This window comes from Sciurus carolinensis, chromosome 4 (assembly GCF_902686445.1).
Source record: "Sciurus carolinensis chromosome 4, mSciCar1.2, whole genome shotgun sequence".
Lineage (NCBI taxonomy): Eukaryota > Metazoa > Chordata > Mammalia > Rodentia > Sciuridae > Sciurus > Sciurus carolinensis.
The window spans coordinates 27,125,441-27,147,980 of record NC_062216.1 but is presented as its reverse complement, the minus strand read 5'-3'; the positions used below and the strand labels follow the sequence as shown (position 1 = coordinate 27,147,980).

Below are 22,540 nucleotides of genomic sequence, written 5' to 3'. Positions count from 1 at the left end.
GTTCCTTTTAATATGTATATGGATTCAAATCCTCTATTTTGATGTTTACTTGACTTATAGAGTTTAAATTTTTTTTTTTTTTAAAGGGGCTTCTTTTTTGGGAGTTCTATGTGGAGTGTTTTTCCAAATCTTTTGATGATTTTTTTTTACTCTTTTTTTTATTTTTACACTTTTCCTTTCAACCTACAATTATTCTTATTTTATTTTCCATGGTCTTTCTTGACTCTTTTGTTTAATTCTAATTTGGTCTTCATTTCTGAAAAGATTTTCATTCTTTCATAGTTCATTCCTGAGTTTTCTCAGTTTTCTTTCCATAAAGTCATGTTTCTATTCTAGTCATCTCATTTCTGAGTTGTTCTAATTCTGATTAATGTGGGTCTTTCGAGCTTTGATTGTTGGTAAGATTCTTTGAGCTTATTTTGACATTCGCCTTCATCGAAGTCTTCGTCTTCTTTGTGGTTACATTTACAACATATTTTAATTGTCTGTTGGAACTGTATTTGGTTCCTTTTAATCTTTATCTTTGCATTTCTATATGGGGTTTTATTATAAACTGCTTATATTTTCCATATATAAATGAGGTAGTTAATTGGATTATTAGAAGAATATTTCTGTGTAGGGCTCTCTTCTCTGTTGTGAAGATTTTGAAAATAGAACCTTTTTATCTATATAGACTTGTCTCCATCTCTAAGGGCTCAGCCTGGTTCACAAAAACTTTCTGTCCCAGACGCTGTGTGGTCTGGGGTTCCTGCCAAAACAGAATTATTACTTTTACGTGTATTTGGTGTTCTGTACTTTCTGAGGTCTATCTCTGTCTCCTTCTCTGGCAGCTTCTGTTCTCCTGGGATCTCCAGTGTTTCATTTTGGAACCATCTCAGCAGATTATAAAGAAAAATTATGTGGGGGTCAGGAAGGGACAGGATGAGTCTCTGTCTTTCCAAACCAGGAATGTTCTGGAGTGTTTCTGAAACATTCGTGAGCTAAGACTGCATCAGCATGGCTCAGGTACTTTCCCATGGCTCCTAACTGGTTTCCTGTGGTCTGTTTGCACAGGTCCTTAGCTTCAAGCTTGTGGGGAACTCTGAATTTCATTGCTCATTTCCAGGTTTGAATGTTTTTGTTTCTGATCTGTAAAGGATTTTCTTTTTTTAGGGAGGATATTTGTTGTTGATTTCTGAGTCCCCTCCTTGGACAAGTATCAGCACTCCTCCTTTTCTTTTCTGTCAATTCCTTAGCTGCTGTCTGGTGTTTAGGTCACACTAGTCCACACAGTCCACACGGGGAATTCCTTGTCATCAGTTTTATATAAGATGGTATCTTTTGTTATTCTAGATGTTTTGTCTGGTCTTTATGATTAAATAAAATTGTGCTGTTGCCTCATTTTTAATTAGTTAATTAATTAATTAATTAATTTTGTGTGTTCTTTTTTTTAAATATCAGAAATTCCAGTTTATTTCATAGCAAGGATATTGTGAAAAAGATCGTTTTTATCATTGCTCACATGATATTACATAAAGCGGTATAATTAAAATAATAATTAAAAAATGAAAATAAAGAAAATTTAATACTGACATGAGTTCATGATGAGAATTGAAATTTCATTTACTCCTGTCACATGAGCCAGGATATGTTTATGTGTAAGTATGTATCAAATACAAATGCCCATATTTTCAGAAAGAACAAAATAAACAGAAAAGATAAAAAGTTTTGATTGGCATATTTATAAATGCTATATAGAAGAAGAAAAACACATTTGTTAGCTCTCAAGCCCCTCTGGTTCCATTATGACTTGAGTCAAATTCCAACCATGGGGGTATCAAGATATTCAATTTGCTCATCTGGGAATATGGAACTAAAATCATGTTTGTTGTAAGGCACTTGAAGTTTGTCCTCTTAGCTCCGTCTCAACTGTTGAGAATTCAGAAAACACATAGCAACATTTGAAAGGATAATGCAACTCTTTATGTGTCCTTACATTTCTCTTAACTTCCGTGTGGAGCTTCAGAGAGATGAATTAGCATAGTCTACCAGCATTGCCCCTGCCTGAGAAAATAAATGATAGATCAAGTCAAGTCTAATACACTCATAATGATAAATCATCTTTGAATGACTGCTTAATTTAAAGACCTGGTTTGATGATCTACACTTACTCAAACGGCAGAGATGATTCCCTGCATGGTTGCTAGGGGAACAACAGAACAATCTCAATTTGCAGCTTTTCTAGTTGCAAGACCAGGTTGCAGGGGAACTGAGGAAAGCAGGCCTTGGCTGTCCCAAGAGAACGTGAGGGAGCTTTGCTCATTGTGTAGAAAGTACTGGCTTTTAAATATCACTCATCAGTAGTGCTCATACAGAATTTGAAAGAGGCCATATTACATGGTGAGATGGTCTTTTAGATAATGCACCTCCTAGTGTTGAACTTTCTTTCCTGTAAGCTGATGTGGAGAAATTTGAAAAGCCTTGTGCACGATGAGAACATTATGTGAAAGAGGAAGCAAGTAGGTTAAAAGAAGTCAAGAGCAACAGCCCCAAACAGAGGAGAACTGAAATTATTTTGGGTGCCTGTCTTTGTGAACATTCTTCAGTTCAGGGTGACATTCATCTCAGTAAAGGAATTTAAATAAGCAGCCAAACTAGTTCGGTATTGAGGTGAATTTTGAAAATAAAGATTTAAAAAAAGTTTTGCACAATTGCAAGATGACAAATGGATGTGCCCAGATTGGCACATTGGGGACAGTAAGCAGACACCTTTTAAAAGAATTTATGGCACTGTTTAGAAAAGACACCTTTGTCTGTTTTACATCTTTTATTCTGCCTTACACATGGTATTTAGAATTCTGTAGAACTCTTCCTTTCTGGACTATAAAGGAGTACTATAAATGACTTTAGCAAATTCATGAATTCTAAGGAAGGGAAAGGATAAGAAGGAAAAAAATAATAGGAAATTCAGCTTCTTTCATTCAGTATCTTGACACAAAAAGAGACACTTCATATGTGAGTGGTACGATTTTCCACTTTAAACCTGTTCTTATCCCATCTAACACAGCATCCCAGAAAAGCACATTGCTTCCATTTGAGTGGCACCAAGAGAGGTAGGACTTCTACCGCTCAGAATCCTATTTGGTCTCTCTGGCACCATTGGCTCCCCAGCTCCACCCACTGCCCTAAAGCACTGGAGGATGGGATGACTTCCAGAGGGTACATCTGAATCAGGTGTGACTGCCGTTCTCTTTTTCTCTTTGAAGTGCTGGGGATTGAATCCAGGGCCTTGCACATTGTAGGGGAGTGCTCTACCACTGAGGTACCCCCCTGGCTCCTTTAATTTTGAGACCTGGTCTTGCTAAGTTGCCCAGGCTGGCCTCAAACTTGTGATACTCCTGAGTAGCTGGGATTAAAGGCATGGCTCACTGCCTGGCTCAGATGTGACTTTCATCTCTTCCACCTACCTTAAGTTGGAAGCTGATAAAGAGAGTTGGAAATTGCTGGACCAGAGGATTTTTGATTTTGGATTTCTCTTCTTGCCCTTAGGATGATAGGAGAGAATGTTTTGGATGTAGATCTGATAGTCCATTAGAATTGGTTAACTGAAATTCATTTTACAAACTGTCCTCCTGGTCAAGTTTTCCAAAGAACTAGATTTTGTCTGGCCAATGAGGGAGTGATGCTGAGCCTCCTCCCCTGGGTGAGACAGATTGAGAGCTCACTGAGTTCTGTGGGGAATGAGATACCCAGTTGTGTGGGCAGAGCAAGAGATTGGTGAGTGGGACAACAGGGAGCCAGGATCTGAAGGAAGTGATGGAAGGAAACTTGGGATTTCTGGGATTGGGGGATTCTAAGTATTGGGAGAAGCAAGGGCAAAGGCCCTGAGGTGGGATAAGTTCTGACCTGTTTGAGGAATGGCAATGATGCTAGTGTGCCTAGAGAAAGATAAACCAGGTCTAGTAAATGATAGGGGGACACAGGGTCAAATCATTTGGGATTTTTGATTTTCGCCAGAGAGAGATGGTAGTATTTGGAAGGTTTTGAGTGGAGGAGTGGTCTCATTTCCCATTTTAAATGGATTGTGTTGAGACTAAACTTAAAGGGAAAGAAAGGATAGATTTGGGAGAGAGAGAAGCAGTCATGAGACCGAATTTGTCAGGGAAATGAGCAACCATTTATAGGTGGTTTATGGTCTGTAGCATACCCTGAACAAACTGAGTTCCAACTATTGGAGCCAAAAATCGCCTAAGCACTTCATCGTTTACCTAGAATCAGGCTGGCTCAGAGAAGCAGGTGGAAATCATTCCAAGCACAAGTCCATAAAATGACAAGTGGCCCTGCTTCCCATAAAGGATCCTTGTGTTTAGTTGCCGGAGGTCTGTGGTTTCCTCCCATACTTACTAGAAAAGAACCAGAGTCTACATTCATCTTTTCACTTTCTTATGAAAACAGCAACTGACCTATTACATTTACTTAGGAACTTTGCCTGGACTAACAATGAACTTAAAGTTCATGGAAAATCAAAGTGCCCTCTCATATACTGGATTGGGTCCTGGAACAGAAAATGAACATTAGCCGAACAACTGGTGAATTCTGAGTGAAATCCGTAGTTTAGCAATTACTATTGTACCAATGTTAATTACTTAACTTGATAAATAGACTAGTTGATGTGGTAAATATAAAATGGTAACAGAAGCAGCAGCTGGGTGAAGGGTATATGTGAACTTTTTAATACTACTTTTGCAATGTTTCTGTTAATCTAAAATTTTATTGTTTTAAATAAAATTTAAAATGAAAAGTTTTATTTTAAAAAAAATCCAAAAGGGAAAGCACACACACATATGTGAACATTTTGAAAGATTTCTTTTCAGAGCTTAAGTTATCCCCCAAATATATTCTATACTTTTTGCATTTTTAATCTACTATTAATAAAAAGCCTGTTATTACACAACATAGAGTTAGAAAATAGTCTCTAGGTTATGGTTTGGATATGAGGTGTCCTGGTACAGCTCCTGTTAATGCAGGAATATTCAGAAGCAAAATGAATAGGATATTACAGCTGTAACCTAATCAGTCCCTCCCAGTTTGAATGGACTGATGAGGTGATAACTGTAGGCAGGTGGGGTGAGACTGGAGGAGGTGGGCCAGTGGGGGTATACCCTGAAGGGTGCATCCTCCCTCTGGCCTTTTCCCCTCTGCTCTTTCTCCTTCTGTTTCCTGACACCACCATGAGCTGAGCAGCTTTCCACTGCTAGATCCTTATGTCATAATGTGCTGCTCACCTTGGGCCCAGAGCAATGGAGTTGGCTCCATGTGGACTGAGACCTCTGAAACTAAGTGTCTCAAATAAATTTTTCCTCCTCTAAGTTGTTCTTGTCAGGATTTGCCCCTAGCCATGCCAAAGCTGACGAAAACACTCTCTTTTCATCACTTAATTTAGCTTAAGCTGCAATTCAAATATTTCACTTGCCTTCTGAATTAAATGTGCATCTTTCACTTCTCTCTGGATCCACCCCACCTGAAAAATAGGTTCTTTTCAAAACAATTTACCAGTGCAAAGTCTTGTGGCTTGTGGATTTCCGATTTCCCTTCTTTTTTGCCTTTTTCCAGTCTTCTCTGTCTTCATCTTGGTATACATCTACATCTCTACTCAGCAAATGTAATCCATCACCGCTGACCTTTGAACTATACTCACATTTATTTTATTCTTCCTTAAACCTAAATACAACCTTTATTTATTTACTGTTTTGAAGCTTGGGGGGAAAGAAATTAACTATCATGTTAACAAAAATCCGATCTCAGTTTCTGATTGTTTAAACCAGTAACAATAAGTGCAATGTCTTGGGACAAGTGACATGCAGTGACAGGCAATAAGGATGGAAACGCTGCTGTAGACCACTGGGTCTTTCAGTGGTTCTTATTTTGATTTTTCCTGGCAGGTTGTGTTTTCTCAAGAACTTCAGTGGAAGCTTTGAGTCCATTTCCAAACAAGTAACCTTATGAATATGGATTATGGATTAGTCAGGTAATATGAGAAAATATGACCAATTGCAGTTTGAGGTGGTAGCTAGGAACAAAAATTTATGTTTCTACATAAGGTAGGAAAAAGATTGATGAGATTTTACCCCAGCATTAAATCACACAATGATACTGTGGGGGTCTTCAAGTCTATTTCTTAGTTATTTGTCAGGACAACATTTAAACTACCATAGGGAGTTAACAGAATAACAATTAACCAAAAAGCTTTAGGAGGAAACTGTCCACTTATTGGGTAACAAATCTCTATGCCTTCTAATATGTTAGTTAAGAAAGTTCTTCTTGGTATGTACTTTAAATTTTCAGTGCTGTAAATTAAGTCCATGACAAAGAGCTAAAATTAATACAAGTGGATGAACAATACTAATATTCCAGGGAGGTTTTAATGAAATGTTTAAGATGCCAAGGATGAGGCCAAATAAGCTTACACTATCTCCCTCATACCTGGGGTGTTCCAGGTCCAGGCAGAGAGAGGCATTTTCTTGGACTCCTTCAGCAAAACAAGCTGCTGTGACTTTCTAAATGCATCTTCTATGGGGAATGAGGATAACTCACCCAGGAAAGATGCCTGAATGCTCTGGCCTCTCCTCCCATGTCCTGGGGCAACCCTTTTCCAGAGTTCTTCAGCCAATGACAATAACTAAGCAATGGCATCTTCTCACCCACACTGTAAAGTCAAGGATGACATCCAAGAAGCTCCTCCACAATGATTGACAGCCCATGACTGACGAAAGGCTGGGGAATTGGAACAGTGTTGGCATCTGGCCCGGCCCAGCCTGCACTGCCTCTTGATATCCTCTGTTCAAAGCAGGTTAAATTGTTAGGAGAAATCCACCTTATTTGATACTAGTCTTTGCTTTAGAACACTCTTTTCTATAGGGAAATGGCTATAGTAACAACACTGAATGGAATGTAACCCAGTACAATAGTCCCTTTTATGTCAAAAGATAGATTTTTAAATTTAGGACCTGGAGCTATTCAGCTCTTTCCATCATGAAGTGAAATCAAATAGAAGTGTTCAAAGGTGGAAAGGTTACAGCTTATTTCAGGAACCGATATGCCTCTGGCATGTTCCACTGTCTATGTATTATGGAAATGCATTCCTTTGTGATTCTGCAAAATCACAAGGTATACACCTTGGTTAGAGAAAGAGCCAACCACCCACCCCCTGCATCACCGGCATTTGCATATATAAAACAGCAACAGGGCTATGCACAGAGAACAGCGAGGGATCCTATTATGGATAGCAGATTGCCCTTATTTGCACTGTGTCATGACAGATATTTTCATTATCTACAAGATCTCACAATTTCACAAATCTCAAGTAAAAATATTTTTCCAGATTTGATTGCTTATTTATTTATTTTTGTGGTATTGGGAATTGAACCCAGGGGCTTGTACATGCTAGGCAAGTGTTCTACTATAGAGCTACATCTTCATTTGTGTGTGTGTGTGTGTGTGTGTGTGTGTGTGTGTGTATGTGTGTGTATTTTATTTTGAGACAGGGTCTCACTAAATTGCTCAGTCTGCCTTTGAACTTCTGATTCTCCTGTCTTAACCTCTTGAGTAGCTGGGATTCTAGGAGTATACCACTGTGCCTGACTTTTCAGGTACATTTTTAAAGATCCATTAAAGAGTCAACAGTGGTCATGATGGTTGAGTCCTTATTTCTAGTATTTTCTAAAAAAGAGAGAGGGCCTTTATTTATCTGAGATGATTTAAATTGATCTTGCTTGGTTGCCGGGATAAAGAGTGAAAGTTTAGCTGGCCCTCCCACCACCTGAGGCTTTGAGAGATGGACACACTCTCACAGGTAAGAGCACATTTCCTCACCTCGCCCCAGGCAGCCGGTGGGGGCTCCACAGGAGGGTAATATTTAGGCACATCCCAGGCCACTGCAGCCATGAACCACTTGAAGTCCTTACACTTGAGCTGTTTGCGCAACTCCTTCTGGGCAGAGATGTCCCCAGTAGAGAGGTGTCTGTACTCAGGTCGCCGCTGGTAAATGTACTCAGCAAATTCATCCATCCAGGTCTCAGCCACCCGTTTCAGGTTCTGTGCAGCAGGAAAAAAAAGTGTCTTTTATTGACTTTTATGCTCCAAGGGTGGCTTTAGTTGCAGCAGAAAATGAAAAGAGAAAAGTCAAAGAAATCAGACAACCTCAGGCAGGTCTGGTTGGTGGCTTGTTAACAGTGAGAGTTTTCATAACTGCAAGAAATGCGATATGATTGGCCTGTGGCTTTGTGCACATTCTGCTTCTGGCATGGGGTTCAGATGCCAATTTGGTAATTAATTCATCAGAGTCAGTAAAGATTTGACTCACAATTACATCAACTTTCTCTCTCCTGTTGTTTTATGATCAGGGAGTAGGAAGCTCAGTCCTTCTGTCAGTTTTGGGATTGAGCAGGTTACCCACATAGGGTCTCAGATTCTTCACCTGAGAATGGCAATAGCAATAGCTAGCTGTCCCTGAGGGTGGTTGTAGGATTAAGCAAGGTAACAACTGTGAACTGCTTAGAATGATACTTGGCACACAGTAGGTATGAAGAAAAATAGAGCCATTATTATTAGTAGAGGAAGAGTACAGGATTGGGAATAGGAGAACCTGGGTACTGAGCTTGGTCATACATACTCAGTTGTTCCTATGGCCTTTGGAAAGGGCTTTAGTGGAGATGAGATGCTCTCTAAGATCCCTTCGAGTTCTATGGTGAGTGATAGAGGGAACAACTTCCTTTGTCTAGAAGGTACAAGTTTTGCTGCCTCCAGCTTGAAGCAAGGGTGGTGTCCCATAGGCTCTTGTTCTTGTTTTTCCTGTTCAAATTCCTTATTTTAAGTGCATGGCTGGAGGGAGCATTGACCTGATTCAGTTTCTCATTTGACCACAATGGCTGGGAACTTAAATAAGATTCAGGCAAAAGTCATTCAAGTTAAAACTGGTGATATTTAGGGAAATCACTTTGTCTTAAAAATTGCTCTGAAACCCTAATTTAGTCCAGAACCATGCCAAGAGTTTGCCTGGATTTGGAGTCACAGGTTTTGATATCTTATTCCTAATGGAGGTTATTCTATCTTCAGTGTCTCCTGATGGACTTCCTACCAGTCTGCTCTACACCCTCCATGGATTCTTGGTTACTTCTATATGGTAGTTACAAAGTAGGGCTCAGTTAATACAGTAAGATGCAGAAAAGAGGTAGAGCAACAGAGACTACTCTGGTTTCTTGGTTGCCTCTATTCCTCCCTTTTAAAGAAAGATGTTGCCTAGATAGGAAGGCAGGGAAATGATACAGACAGTTTAAGAACTGTCCCTGAGGGGGTACATCTGCTGTTGCTGCTGCTTCATATCCCATCACCATTTTCTTACCCATAAACACTTTCCACTCCTTGACACATGATCAAAGTCAACTCTGTTTGTAATATTTTAGCTCTTGCCATTGATTCTGAATTGCCCAATTCATTTGGGGACAGGAAGGGCCTCTCTGTGATGGCACCATGAACCACATAAATGCATGGAACCCAAGCAAGAGTCTATGGCATCCTCTTGCCATTTACATTTCATTTTGACAAATGTTCTGTCTGAAATGCATTCTATTTTTATTTGTCTTCAGACAGAAAATTTTTATGAAGGTTGGGAAAAAGATTCAAAGAGAGGGGCCTGGGGTTGTAACTCAGTGGTAGAGTGCCTGCCTAGCACACGTGAGGCACTGGATTCAATCCTTAGCACCATATAAAAATAAAATAAAGGTATTGTGTCCATCTATGACTAAACAAATATTAAAAAAAAAAAGATTCAAAGAGAATGGAAGAAGTTAGTTGATATTAAAACTTTATGATCAAATTTGACTTTAGGCTGTTTTTGCAACCTTTTAAAAAATTCAATTAGTAAATAAAGCGGAAGTACCTAATTTTCCAACTACTTTAGATCTCTCTGGTAAATGAAAATGAGTAAAGTTAGGAAAATACCAAGAGCAAAGACAAAGAGGCAAATTACCCAGGAATTTAAGTTTTAAAACTTCTGATAGCTCACAAAAAAAGAATTCCTCATGAAGGAATCTATTTTGACTTGGATTAAACACTTTAAAACTGTGTCATGAAATTAGAGGTAGATTTTTTTTTAATACTCAAAGACTTTGTTTTATTATAGTACAAAGGCTGGTGATGTGAAGATGGAGAGGTAGCTGCAACCATTGTCTTGGTTAGCGTCATCTGCCTATTCTGAGGCCTTGAATGTGTAAAAGGTACTGCTACCTTGTGTTAAGGTTTTCCCAATGCCGCCCATCAGCTCTTGACCCCATGCACTCCTGAGGCAAGAAAATGTGCCAAAACATACCCTGACCTTCCTTCCTATGGTCCAACACATCATACAGCCTATCTCCATGAGGCTGAAGCAGTTAGGCTGGGACTGTCCATAGGGACCCATGGCCACCAACATCTAGCTTGTGGCTTCAGCCTCTCAGTTTTCTAGATCTAGTTTTTTTTCATTAAAGTCTAGCACCTTGCATGAATACAAGCACATGTGCATGCTCATCTGGGCATATGAACTGTTGGAGTAAGAATGTATCATATTATAAATGAATGTGAACAAATTCATAGGGTGTGTATGTAATGTGATAAAGGCATTGAAATAGGAACAACTTAAGGAAGTGCCATTGCTAAAGGGTAGATTTTTGTTTCCTTTGCTTTTTGAAACAGAAATGGAAATATTGCATATTTTAGATACATTCATTTAGAAATGGCTCAAAGGATGATGATAAATGTTATCCAAAATAAGCAATATTAGTAAGTAAAAGGGGTGGGTGACAGCAGGTTGATAAATTGTCAACTTCAGGAAAATTGTAGTGTTGCTAAATGGGAGACTTGACACTGAGCTCTTCATCATCATGTCCTTTTTTAGAATTTCTCAAATACTGAAGAATATATTAGGATCATGCACATGTTTCAGAAATAATGTCAAATCATTGATTCTTTTTTAAATTATTACTTTTAAATTATTAGTTTCCAGGTGTTATGGTTTAGGTATGAAGTGTTCCCCAAAATCTCATGTGTAAGATAATGCAAGACCGTTTAGAGGTGACATGATTAAATTATGAGGGTTGTGACCTAATTGGTGGATTAATTCACTGACATGGATGAAATGGGTAGTAACAGGTAGGATGTGGTTGGAGGAGGTAGGTAACTGGGAACATGCCTTTGGGGTATATATTTTGTCCCTGGTGAGCAGGTCTCTTTCTCTACTTCCTGGCTGTTATTTACTGAGCTGCTTTCTTCCTCCATGCCCTTCTGCCATGATGTTCCCTGCCTCACCTCTGGCCCAGAGTCATGGAGTCTATTTATTGTGGATTGAACCTCTGAAACTGAGTGCCAAAATAAACTTTTCCTCCCCTACGTTGTTCTTGTGAAGTATGTTGGTTACAAAGAGCAAAAGTTGACTAAAACACCAGGAGACAGTAACAATAATTTAATAATAATTGCAAAGACCATGATGGCTGGTTTCTCTCTAATTATGGTTGTTCCATAAACATTTAAACACAAATAAAACATCCTGCCCCTTCTCTAAAGGCCAAATAACTCACTAGACATCTTCAATTATAGGCTCTCTGAATAGAATTTCCTATCAGGAGGAAGCTTTCCATTGTTATGGTCAAGGAATAGCCTTCAATCTCAAACCATCTAGGTGGCTGGCCAAATAAAATCACTCTGGGGTCATTATTCTAGAAATAACAATATACCATATTAATTGGTCAGAGTAGTTCTTTTATAGATTATAGAATAAATCCACTCATTCCAGGAAATATTTATATTCATATATATATGGAATTCATCCGTGTATTTATATAGGAGCACATACACACACATTCAAATCCATGGAAGTAGTTGGGGGGTGCAAAGCAATATTTCTCACTTAAGCATTTGTAACTGTGAAAATGTGGAATCATGAAACGGAGACATCCCCATAATATTTCTCACCAGAAATGATAAAAAGAGAAAAATAATTCCATCTTGAGTTGTCTCATCTGTTTCTGAGACTGAGTGAACGTTGATAAAGGTGCTAAGATGTTCAAATAATAGTTACCAAGAGGAAAGAGAGAATAAAACTTGGACAACAGGAGTCTGACACATGCGATCATCTACTTCCGAACTACCAGAAGTTACATCTGTAGAGGTTTACTTGTACACATGGAGCCAGGTATTAGCTGGATTCCCATTTTATGAGATTTAAACAAAAGTGCTTTAACCTCTGATTGCATGTCCTTGTCCCCCTCAAGATTTCTATGGAATCCTAGGGGTGGGAGTTCACACACACACATCCTTCACTTCCTTTTACTGTTTTGGAATCTTTTTCTCCTGCTGGCATCTTGCCCTGGACTTGCTCTCTACTCTCTATCCTGCAAACACTTGAATGGGGTGCTTAGGTACTTTTCCTAATCTCTTAAATACCTCTCCAGTAGGTCATCTAAGTATAGGCTTTTCCTGAAGACTGAATAGCATGAATGATGCTGTAGGATGGAGCATTTGACCACTTAAATTCTTTCAAACCTTTTGATTGCTATAGGAAATGTCACCCTATCCAAAAACTCCTTCTTCCTTCTGATGGCTTCCTGCCATGATGCTGTCCTCAAAATTTCCATAAGGTCTCCTTTGTAGAGTTGTACCAGAATATCATGTTTTCCCTTTTTCATGCAGATCAAATCTTCCTCATTTTCCCTGATCATCCTGGACAACTCTGAGGTCTATTTTTTCATAACCAAAATGTCCCTTCCAGTTGTTTTGCTAAACAAGACAATTCCCCTAAAAGAAACGTCTGACTCTTGAATTATACCCCACCTCCAAGGTTTTGCTATATTAGTGTTGCCCACTGTTTAAAACATTCCACAATAGGTCCCTGACAGTCCTCTTTAATTTTATTCTCCTACATGACACTTTTGTTTATATGAACTGATGTATTCATTGCCTTTGAAAAAATACAACGACCCCCTGCTTTTATTCCTATCAGTTTTTCTGCCTCAGTGCACTCTGCTATTTGTCTGATCCCATCTGTTTCTTGAAACTCTTTATTTCTTCCAATTAGAATTGCCAGAATAAACACACAGCATATAGTTAAGTGTGAATTTCAGATAAACAACAAATAATTAAAAAATACAAATATAATTCATGCCCCAATTAATAATATTGCATGGGACATGCTTATACTAAAAATTCTTTGTTGTTCGTCTGAAATTCAAATTTAGGTAAACATCTTGTTTTACCTAAACATCTTAGGTAAAAATCTGGCAACGCTACTCCCCAAATACATAATTTGCCTATAATACGTGTTCCATGAATGTTCGTAATTCATTTAGTGACTACGTGCAGACGCTGGCATATCTTGATGCTATTGACAATACATGGTGAATGTTTTGCTTCTGTGGAAATTATTCCAGAGAAGTTTCAAGCAGCTCTCTGCTGAGGAGTCTGCTGTGATACACAGCTGATATAAAATAAACACATAGTCCCACTGCTTTTCAGCTTCTAACAGGTGGATCCTGCTGGCCCTCTATCTGTGAAGCAAGCAGGGAGGTAGCCACAGAGTTTTTGGAAGCAGCAGGGCTAATTGGTAGCTATAGGCAAGGGCACAGCATGGCTAGAATGGACTGATGAAGGCACAATGCTAATCTCAGTCTTAGAATGGGTAGGGGAAGGTCTTCTATCTTGCATATCTGAGCTGGGCTTCATCTAAGACTGAGTTTGTGTGAACAAGGAAGATTAGGGTGGAGGGCCCAATTCTATTCGAGTTGGACCTAATAGGTCTTCCCCTCCTGGGGAAGTGCCCAGCATAGGGGTCATGTAACGGTTTGAGAAAGATATCTATTGGAGCTGAGGAATAAATTTAGTTCTTTGGTGTAGAAAGCAAATGAAGGATTTCTCTATTTTAAAAAGCTGCAGACCTTCATACTTCTTGGTGATAAATGAAGTAAAAGCTGTTATTCTGAGCACCTTCCATGTAAAAGACATTGGTAGCAGGCCTTTTTTTAATGGTACCATTCTGTGATTCCTTGTGTATCGCAACATGCTTCCCTATTCAACCCAAACTGGTATTAATCTCTGCTCTCTCTGCTACCCAAATATTTATTAACACACTTAACACATTCAGCTCTATTTAGAGGTCTTTTGCATTCAAGTCCTGTTTTCTTTGCACAATTCAGCACTAAATCTGTCCTTAATTCTAATACTCATCAGGTCTCTGAATTGATATTTTACAAGGAACATTAAATCACATTTCTAGCTCAGTTCATATGAACGGATTTCTGGTTCTGACCGTTCATCTTTATTGGGCAGCATGAGGAAATAGATCGTTCCATTTTTTTCCTGTGGTTCAAGAAGCTACATAAATCAATGTGCTAATTTTTTTTTTTGCCAGCAACATTTTAGACCCTACTGTTCAATTCTCCTAAACATGCAATCCCTGTTCAGCTTCTCAGCATGATTTTTGAGTCAATTGTTTCTCTGGCCATGAGACTGTCTCAACAAGCATTTGTATTATTTGGGCTACCTCATCTCAGTAGCGTGCTTGTATTTCTTTGTGCGGAAGGTGATTATTACCTATGCATCATGTGACCCCAATCCACCTGCTGGAATTGTGTCAATATTAACCTATTATATTATTGCAAGTTGAGTAATAGATTTTTCTTTCTTCAGCTGTATATTGTTGGGTGCTTCCCTTGCTCCAGAAACTAGTAATAGCTCACAGAGCCAATCTTATACAGATATAGTTTCTTATTTGTCACAGTCACTCCTACAGCAAGGAATTGTATCACTATCCCATGACTTTAAAAATTCTGCTTTGATTTGAATGCATTTCTCGTCTCCTCTTTGAAGCTTAAGAGGGCTTTAGTGGCTCAGTAGTCCCATCCCAAAGCCCTCTTATCATTGATAATATGATAATGTCATGATGGGTACAGCTCAAAAGAGAATCTCTTTAAGAGAGTCCCAACCTCAGAACAATTATTCAGCCCAGCGTTACTTTCCTCTGATCTGAAGGATTCTTTGAAGTCAGTGGGAAACCTTCAGTGTAGGGAGAGGAGGCTAATCCAGTCTTACAAACAAGGCTTCTCTGACAGGCTATTTCCTCTTCCCTCTTCCCCAAGGCTGTGTGAGCTGTTCGTAGGTGGTTACTTGCTTTTGGTTGTCTTGAACAAAATTTAGGTTTTTCTTTGATTTTATATCTTTATCATATTTTTGCCTGAATGTTTTGAATATTTTTGATAGTGTTTATGGAAGCATTTGATGTAGGCTGAACAAAAAATCAACTCCCTGAATGATTTAGTAATGTATCTTATTTAAAAAATGTAGCTTAACTTTAAAAACAACTTTATGGAAGAATAATTGATATCCATGAAACTGCTTATATTTGAAGTTTACAGTTTGGCACACTTTGACAAACATCTATATTAAATTAAATCATCATCACAATTAAGATAATGGACATATTCATTGTCCCTAAATGTTCCCTCTTGTTTCTGATATCTTTCTCTTAGTTTCCTTTCTGTTGGAGTTTTACCATTCCCAGGTGACCAGCAATATGTTTTTGTGTCACTGTTGTTTAATTTGTATTTTTGGAACTTTTATATAAATAGAATCATAGACTATGTGCTTTTTTCACCTGGCTTCTTTCACTCAGGATAATCATTCATTCTGAGGATCATTCATATAGTTTCATATATTACTTTTTTCTTTTTTTTTGGTATCAAGTATTGAACCCAGGGATGTTCAACCACTGAACCACATCCCAGCCCATTTTCTTTTTATTTTGAGACAGGGTCTTGCTAAGTTACTTAGGGCCTTGCTAAGTTCCTGAGGCTGGCACTTGTGATCCTCCTGCCTCAGCCTCCTGAGCTGCTGGGATTACAGGTGTGTACCATGTATTACTTTTTATTGTATTTTGTCCTATGAATAAACCACAATTTGTTTATCCATTTCCTAGATGATGGACTTGTAGGTTATTTCTAGTTTTGGTTTATTGTAGATAAAGCTGTTATGAACAGTCTTGTACAAGTCTTTGTATGGGCATTTGCTTAATTTCTCTTAGGAATATATCTTGAAGTGGAATGGTTGGATCATGTACTAGGTTTATGCCTAACTTTTAAAGAAACTGCTAAATCGTTTTCCAAAGTGGCTGCTGTATTTTGCATTCCCATCAGCACTGTATGATTATTCCAGTTACCTTACAAATTCCTCAACCTAAGTTATCATCAGTCTTTTTACTTTTGACTATTATAAAATCATGTAGTAATATCTCAATATGTTTAATTTGCATTTCCCTAATGACTGATGATGTTGAGCATCTTCATATGTACTTATTTACCATCTGTATACTGTCCTTTGTGAAGTATCTGCTTCTTTTGCTTATTAAAATTATATTTTTGGTGCTGGGGTTTGAAAGTAGGATCTTGTTCATGCTAATCATGTGCTCTATCACTAAGCTCTACCCTGGTTCTTATTTTTTCAAATTGTTATTATTATTCTAGAATTCTTTATATATTTTGCATACAAATACTTTGTCAGATGTGATTTGCAAATATTTTCTCATGGTCTTTGCCTTCTATTTTTGTCTCAACTACCTTTGAAGAATAGGGGTAGTAATTTCAATGAACTTCATTTTATCAATTTCCCCAACCCAGGATAATTATTGTGGTATATCTAAGAACTCTTCACCTAACTTCACAAAAATGTTTCTTCATTTTTTCCCCTAAAAATATTGCAGTTGTGCCCTTTACATAGCTCTGATTCATTTTAAGCTAAGTTTTGTACATGGTACAAGATATGGATTCAAATTTACTTTTTGGGTATGAATATCCAATTGTTCTAGAATTATTTGCTGAAAAAAAACCTATCTGTTTTGCCACTGTATTAGCTTTATACCTTGTTGAAAATCAATCAATTCTGTGTAAGAATCCATTTCTGGAGTCTATTCTCTTTAACAAATGGATTATTGCACACATCTATCAGTTTTTGTTGTTGTTATTGTTGTTGAGTTGTAGTAGTTTAAAAAATACTCTGGATATTAACTCTTATCAGATGTATGATTTACATATTTTTCTCCCATTCCTTTGGTTGCCTTTTTACTCTGTCAGTCATGTCCTTTGATATACAAGCTTGCCTAATTTTTAAGCTTCAAATGTGTCACCTGAAGTAATCATGTCTCTTAAGATAAAATTATGTTGAATGTTTCTTATGAAAGACTGCTAAGCAAAAACCGTTTTAGCTATCCATTGATACATAAGAAATTACCCCACAACTGACTGGATCAAAACAATAATAAACATTTTTAAAAAAAACATTTATAGCTTTTGTGGGTCAGAGCTTGGGAGCAGTTTTTGGTTAGGTAAACTGGTTTAGATTTCTCATGAGTTTCAGTCAGATTCTTCCAGAGGAAGTAATAATCTTAAATTTTCATGGGGCTGGAAGTTCTTTTTCTAAGATGGCTTAATTGCATATCACATTGGTGCTTGCTGTTGATAGGAGGACTCAATTTTCTCTCAGGTGAACTTGTATACAGGGCTTCTTGAGTATCCTTATGACTTGCTATCTGGCTTCCCCAAAGCAAGCTCTTCAAGAGAATAAGCTAGAAAATGCACTAGCCTTGGAAACAAAAACAAAAACAAAAGCAACAAAAACTAGAATTATAGGACAGAAGTAAAAGCATGGTTTCTGATTTTTATTTATTCTAGAAGATACTTAAAGGATTTGGGAGCTAAACTTGAGGATTGGAATATGAGAAAATTATTTCCATGATTGTGTTTTTGAAATTCTGAGGAAATGGAGATAACTGGAGGTATTGAACTACTGGAGACAGACCATAGGAAGAGAGATCTTCTGAGTCTCAGTGAGCACATATGTTTCATGGCTAGGACTAGCCATCCTGTTTGAGAATGTCTGGCATTTGGAGGACTAAAGCATTGATTCCTCCAAAGACAGCACCATGAGTAGAAGTTAATGCTCTTATTGTGTATGGTGGTGATGATGTGTCTTCTCCAGTGACTTCAAAGGCAAGACATAAAGAGCAGGAGCAGAAGAAGCAAATCAGGGGAGGTACTGTATCTGGCAAGTGGGTGCTTGAGTATCTGGGAGGTCTGGAGACACTTTGGGACCACCCAAAGGTTGTTCATTTCTGGCAATTGAGCCAATGGTATCTCATGCCATCACAATTTACATCTAAGGAAGTATGACTTATTTCTAGATGATTATTATAAATCCATTTGATATTTAAAAAAAATAAGCTACAATCAACATTTCCAAACATTAGCCAAAGAGAGTATCGAGAGTCACAGGAACATCCATGGCAAACATTCAGACAAAATGTGCTATAGCATTTAGTCCAGCAGTTGTTAGTAGACTTGATTCTCCATACTTTCAAAACAGGCAGAAGAAAAAAATCCTCTATGTTTATAAAGTGCTCATTTCAGGGTCCTTAGCTCAATATGTCTGTTTATAGTTTAGGCAATCTGTGAAATTTTATTTTTTCTTGGCAGTGGTGGGGATCAAACCCAGGGCCTTGAGCATGCTAGGCAAATCTCTACCACTGAGCTGTAACTCCAGCCTGAGAAATTGTTTTGCATACTATTTTCAGAATCAGAACACCAAAACATACACATCACAAAGTTAGCATTTGGTTTTTGGCCAGTTTTCAGTTTACAAAATACCAAATGTTTTTCTCTACCTCATCCAGCACTAAAAAACAGATACATTGGCGCTGGAATTGAAGTTGGAAGTGGAATTCTTGCCTTGAACTAATAAACTATTAGAAACAAGATAATTAGAATGGAAATGATCTAGCAGAGGCCTCAAGCTCTGTGTTACTGTGCATTCGCACATCTCATGGGTAGAGGCTAATTCCTCCAAATGAGTCCCTCCGATGCAGGTGCTCCTGTGGTGTCATCATGGGGTTGGGTCCTGGAAGGCAGAGTTATAAAGCAGCCAGCCTTGATCCCCCTTGCAAGAATGGCATTTTTGTGTATTGAGATTATGGCATACTAGAATATTTTAATTTGCTTAAATTTCAGCAGCTTAATTTTGTAGCAGCAGGGACCTATTTTGTCTGAGCGAGATTTCTCTTTTCTGAGTCTCCAGTGGAGTTGTGAATGCAGGAAAATGTTCAGTTCTAATAGGAGTAATGATAAAAACATAATTATAATTCCCCCTAGCCCACAAATAGGGCTCACCATGCAGTTTGTTTCTCAAGTGCTTTGGAAAAAAGAAAGCTATATAAATGCTAAATAACAACATATTGTGTCAAAATGCTCTATATAGGAGGAAGAATAACCAAATCAAACTGTAAAAGGGATCATCTGAAATAGAAAATAAATTCCTTTTTAATTTCATTAAGAGTGACAAAGTAAAAGTACTGATTAATAATGACAATCGATTGTCATAAAAATATCTACAATTACCACTTAAATATTATATTTACTCTGTAAAATATTTCTGTAGGTATAAACAAAAGCTAATATAAAATGTTGATCCTCATGTGATAGCTGTAGAAATGCTGAATATTGTCCCCACAGCTTGGGGACTGCCTCTCTCAATTATATGCTCCATTTTGCACAGTAGAAAGTATCAAATAATTGATTCACAAGTCATAGCTGAACTGAAACTTGGGAAAGCACCAAGGAATATCTGAAACAATTAAGTTGAACTAAACGCTTTAATGTTGGTAAGAACACAGCATCTGTGGGAGCTTTTGGGTAAAAAAATATGTAGATCAAGTAAATAGGAAAAAATGAAACTGAAGGGTAGTTTTGAGAGGTTTTTGTAGGAAATGAAATTTTAAAACAATGTCTTAACCTCTTGTATTTTTTCATGCTAAATGAAATGGCATTAGACTATACCTGCAAGTGATTTACTGTTTTACTTTCTATTTTTAGTGTCTATGTATGGTATGAAAAGCCTATGCTTTACCTCTAGGTGATTTAAACAATTTAAAAGACATTGTGTTATTCTATTGTTATTTATTAAGCAAATGAACAAAGTATACAGATACTTAAAAAGAAAAAAAAAAGTTCTAGTACCTCCAGGTTAGGAATTAAGGGAACAAGTGAGGGTCAAGCAGTGGGAAATAAACTTGTGTTTCTGATTTTCCCATTTTCCCTGGTGAACAGAGTAATTTCACTGCCTTGTTTTCTTTGCATATAACACAAACCTACAATGCCCTGTGTTCAAGAGGCACTGTGATTAAAGGGTGAGTGTGCGGGCTCCATCAGCTTTGCCTGTCAGGGAATTTTCTAGTGCATTGGTGTCCTAAGCTGAGGTGCCATTACTTTACAAAGGAAGCACTTAATCTAATTGGAAAAGCTCAATGCTATTGGTTTAGAATATATGGTATGCCATATGCATTTCTGCCGGGTACAAAGTAGACACATGATAAATACTGACAGAATTTCTCCAGCCTGAGCCTTCTTGGAGGCTAGAGATAATATTTATCTTCATCCCAATGGGGTCATCATATCTTAATGATTTATTGAGTCATTATTATATAATAAATTTATGATTTATTTTTAGGGAAGAGAACATGGAGAGTAATGAAATGCTGTTTGGGAAGTTGCTTGAACTTCAATAAAAGCTTCATGTAAATAGAAGATATGATATTATTTTAGTAGAAAGTATTCTATTTCTTATATTATGGGCAAAAGTGAAGAGAGGCAAAGGCATGATTGCTGTATGTGAATCATCTTTAGTTCTTGCCACAAATGTTGGACAGGCTCATTGCCCTTTTAGTTATATTGTAAGGAAGAATTAGAGATGGTTATTGTTTTCAGAGTGATTGCTTCTGCACAGAAGTCTTAGCCATTTATGCAGCCTGAGTCTTTGGGGAAGAATTTATCATTCCTACTTTCCAGGAGAAAGCCCATGATAGGCCACCATGTCCCTGAACTCAATGATGGTTTCAAATAAAGCATCTGAACCCTATAGTTTTAAGAGGAGTAGAAAGAAGTGCTTGCTGCTCTTGATGACTAAGGTTGTCATGCTACAGCTCTTATTTGCTGGGCAGCTTTGTGGGAGTAAACTGATTCACAGTCATCAGGGGAGAGAGGTCAATTTGTGGAGTGTAGCTTTCCCATTCATCACCATACTTTATAGCCTTGTTGGTGATTTCATTTTCCGATATCAAACTAATCATTTTGGTTTTGTTAATGCTTTTCCTTAACTGATATATTTTTTCTGCCATAAACAAAGGAGAACTGCATAAGTTAGATATGGTGTTCTTCTGTTTCAGTGATTTCAGACTGGGATCTGACACCATGGTTAATGAAGGAGGTTTCATTAATTGACTTGGGGTGGTATGACTTGTACACTGAGCACCCCTCCTCCTCTTTACACCTCTCCCTATTCCCATCAATTTCAGGAGTCTGAGATGATCTATGAAGTCAGCAGAGTTGGGTGTCACCAGACAAATGGCCCTGGAAGAAAGGTACCTTGGGAAGTATATTACAAAATCATATCACAGCTGAGAGAGTAAAGCAACCATTCTCCCTCAGGCCTTGGATTTAGCCTTTGTACCCACAAAGTACAATGACCATAGGAAATCATCATGGGTCATTCTATTCAGCTGAGAAACTAAGTAGATACACAGAGTCAAAAGTATTTGAAACTTGTATGTGGATTAGCGTAGCCTGTAAGATCACTAAGCATAATCTGTCAATGTAAACATGCATCCTTATACATAAAAATAATATTATATGCTGTATGTGGTGAATACTTCCTATTCTATTTTCTTGGGGGGGGTTTAGTGGAGGTTAAACTCAGGGGTACTCGACCACTGAGTCACATCCCCAGCCCCATTTCGTATTTTATTTAGAGACAAGGTCTCACTGAGTTGCTTAGCATCTTGATTTTGCTGAGTCTGGCTTTGAATTAGTGACCCTCCTGCCTTAGCCTTCAGAGCTGCTGGGATTACAAGTGTATGCCACCATGCCTGCTTCCTTACCTATTACCTTATAATTCCATTGATAATCTATATGAACCAGTTTACATATAAGTAAACTATATACGACATAGTAATCATTCCATAATAAGTCTGATGGTTTCATTTAGCCTTTCTCCCATGCTAACGGTACTCTGGCATATAGATTGCTGAACGGTGTGGACTCTACTGTCATCATCAGGACTATTAGAGAGAAAGAAAGTTCAGTTTTTTTCTCATTTAAACTTCCAGAGCCTATTTAGTACCTGACACAATAAACATTTTTTTTTTTCAGAAATGAAAACTTAAGTCAAAGGAAATCTAGCAAAGGTCTCCAAATTCTAGGCAGAAAGTCTGTCCCTGTCTCCCCAGATCTGTCACTTAGAATTCACTTTGTCTAAGATCAACTTCAATTTCTTCTGCTTTCCCCTTCCGTCCTTCCTCATTTTGGCACAGATACTATTTTCTCTCAACGTTCAGAATGGAAACCTCACAGTCACACTTGACTTCCCTTTTCTTGCACACTGTAGCAAAATCAACAAAAATCTTTTATGCAATTTTCTTTACAAATGTTTCTTTCATTCAAAA

General features: G+C 37.8%; 1 protein-coding gene across 1 annotated transcript in view; it reads right to left on the bottom strand.

The window, feature by feature from the left end:
* Galntl6 (polypeptide N-acetylgalactosaminyltransferase like 6) overlaps positions 1–22,540 on the bottom strand; it is a 1,064,176-nt gene that overhangs the window by 64,959 nt on the left and 976,677 nt on the right. Inside the window, exon 10 of the mRNA XM_047550007.1 lies at positions 7,852–8,073. Coding sequence (XP_047405963.1) covers positions 7,852–8,073 — 222 coding nt within the window. The remainder of the gene's footprint in view (positions 1–7,851; positions 8,074–22,540) is intronic.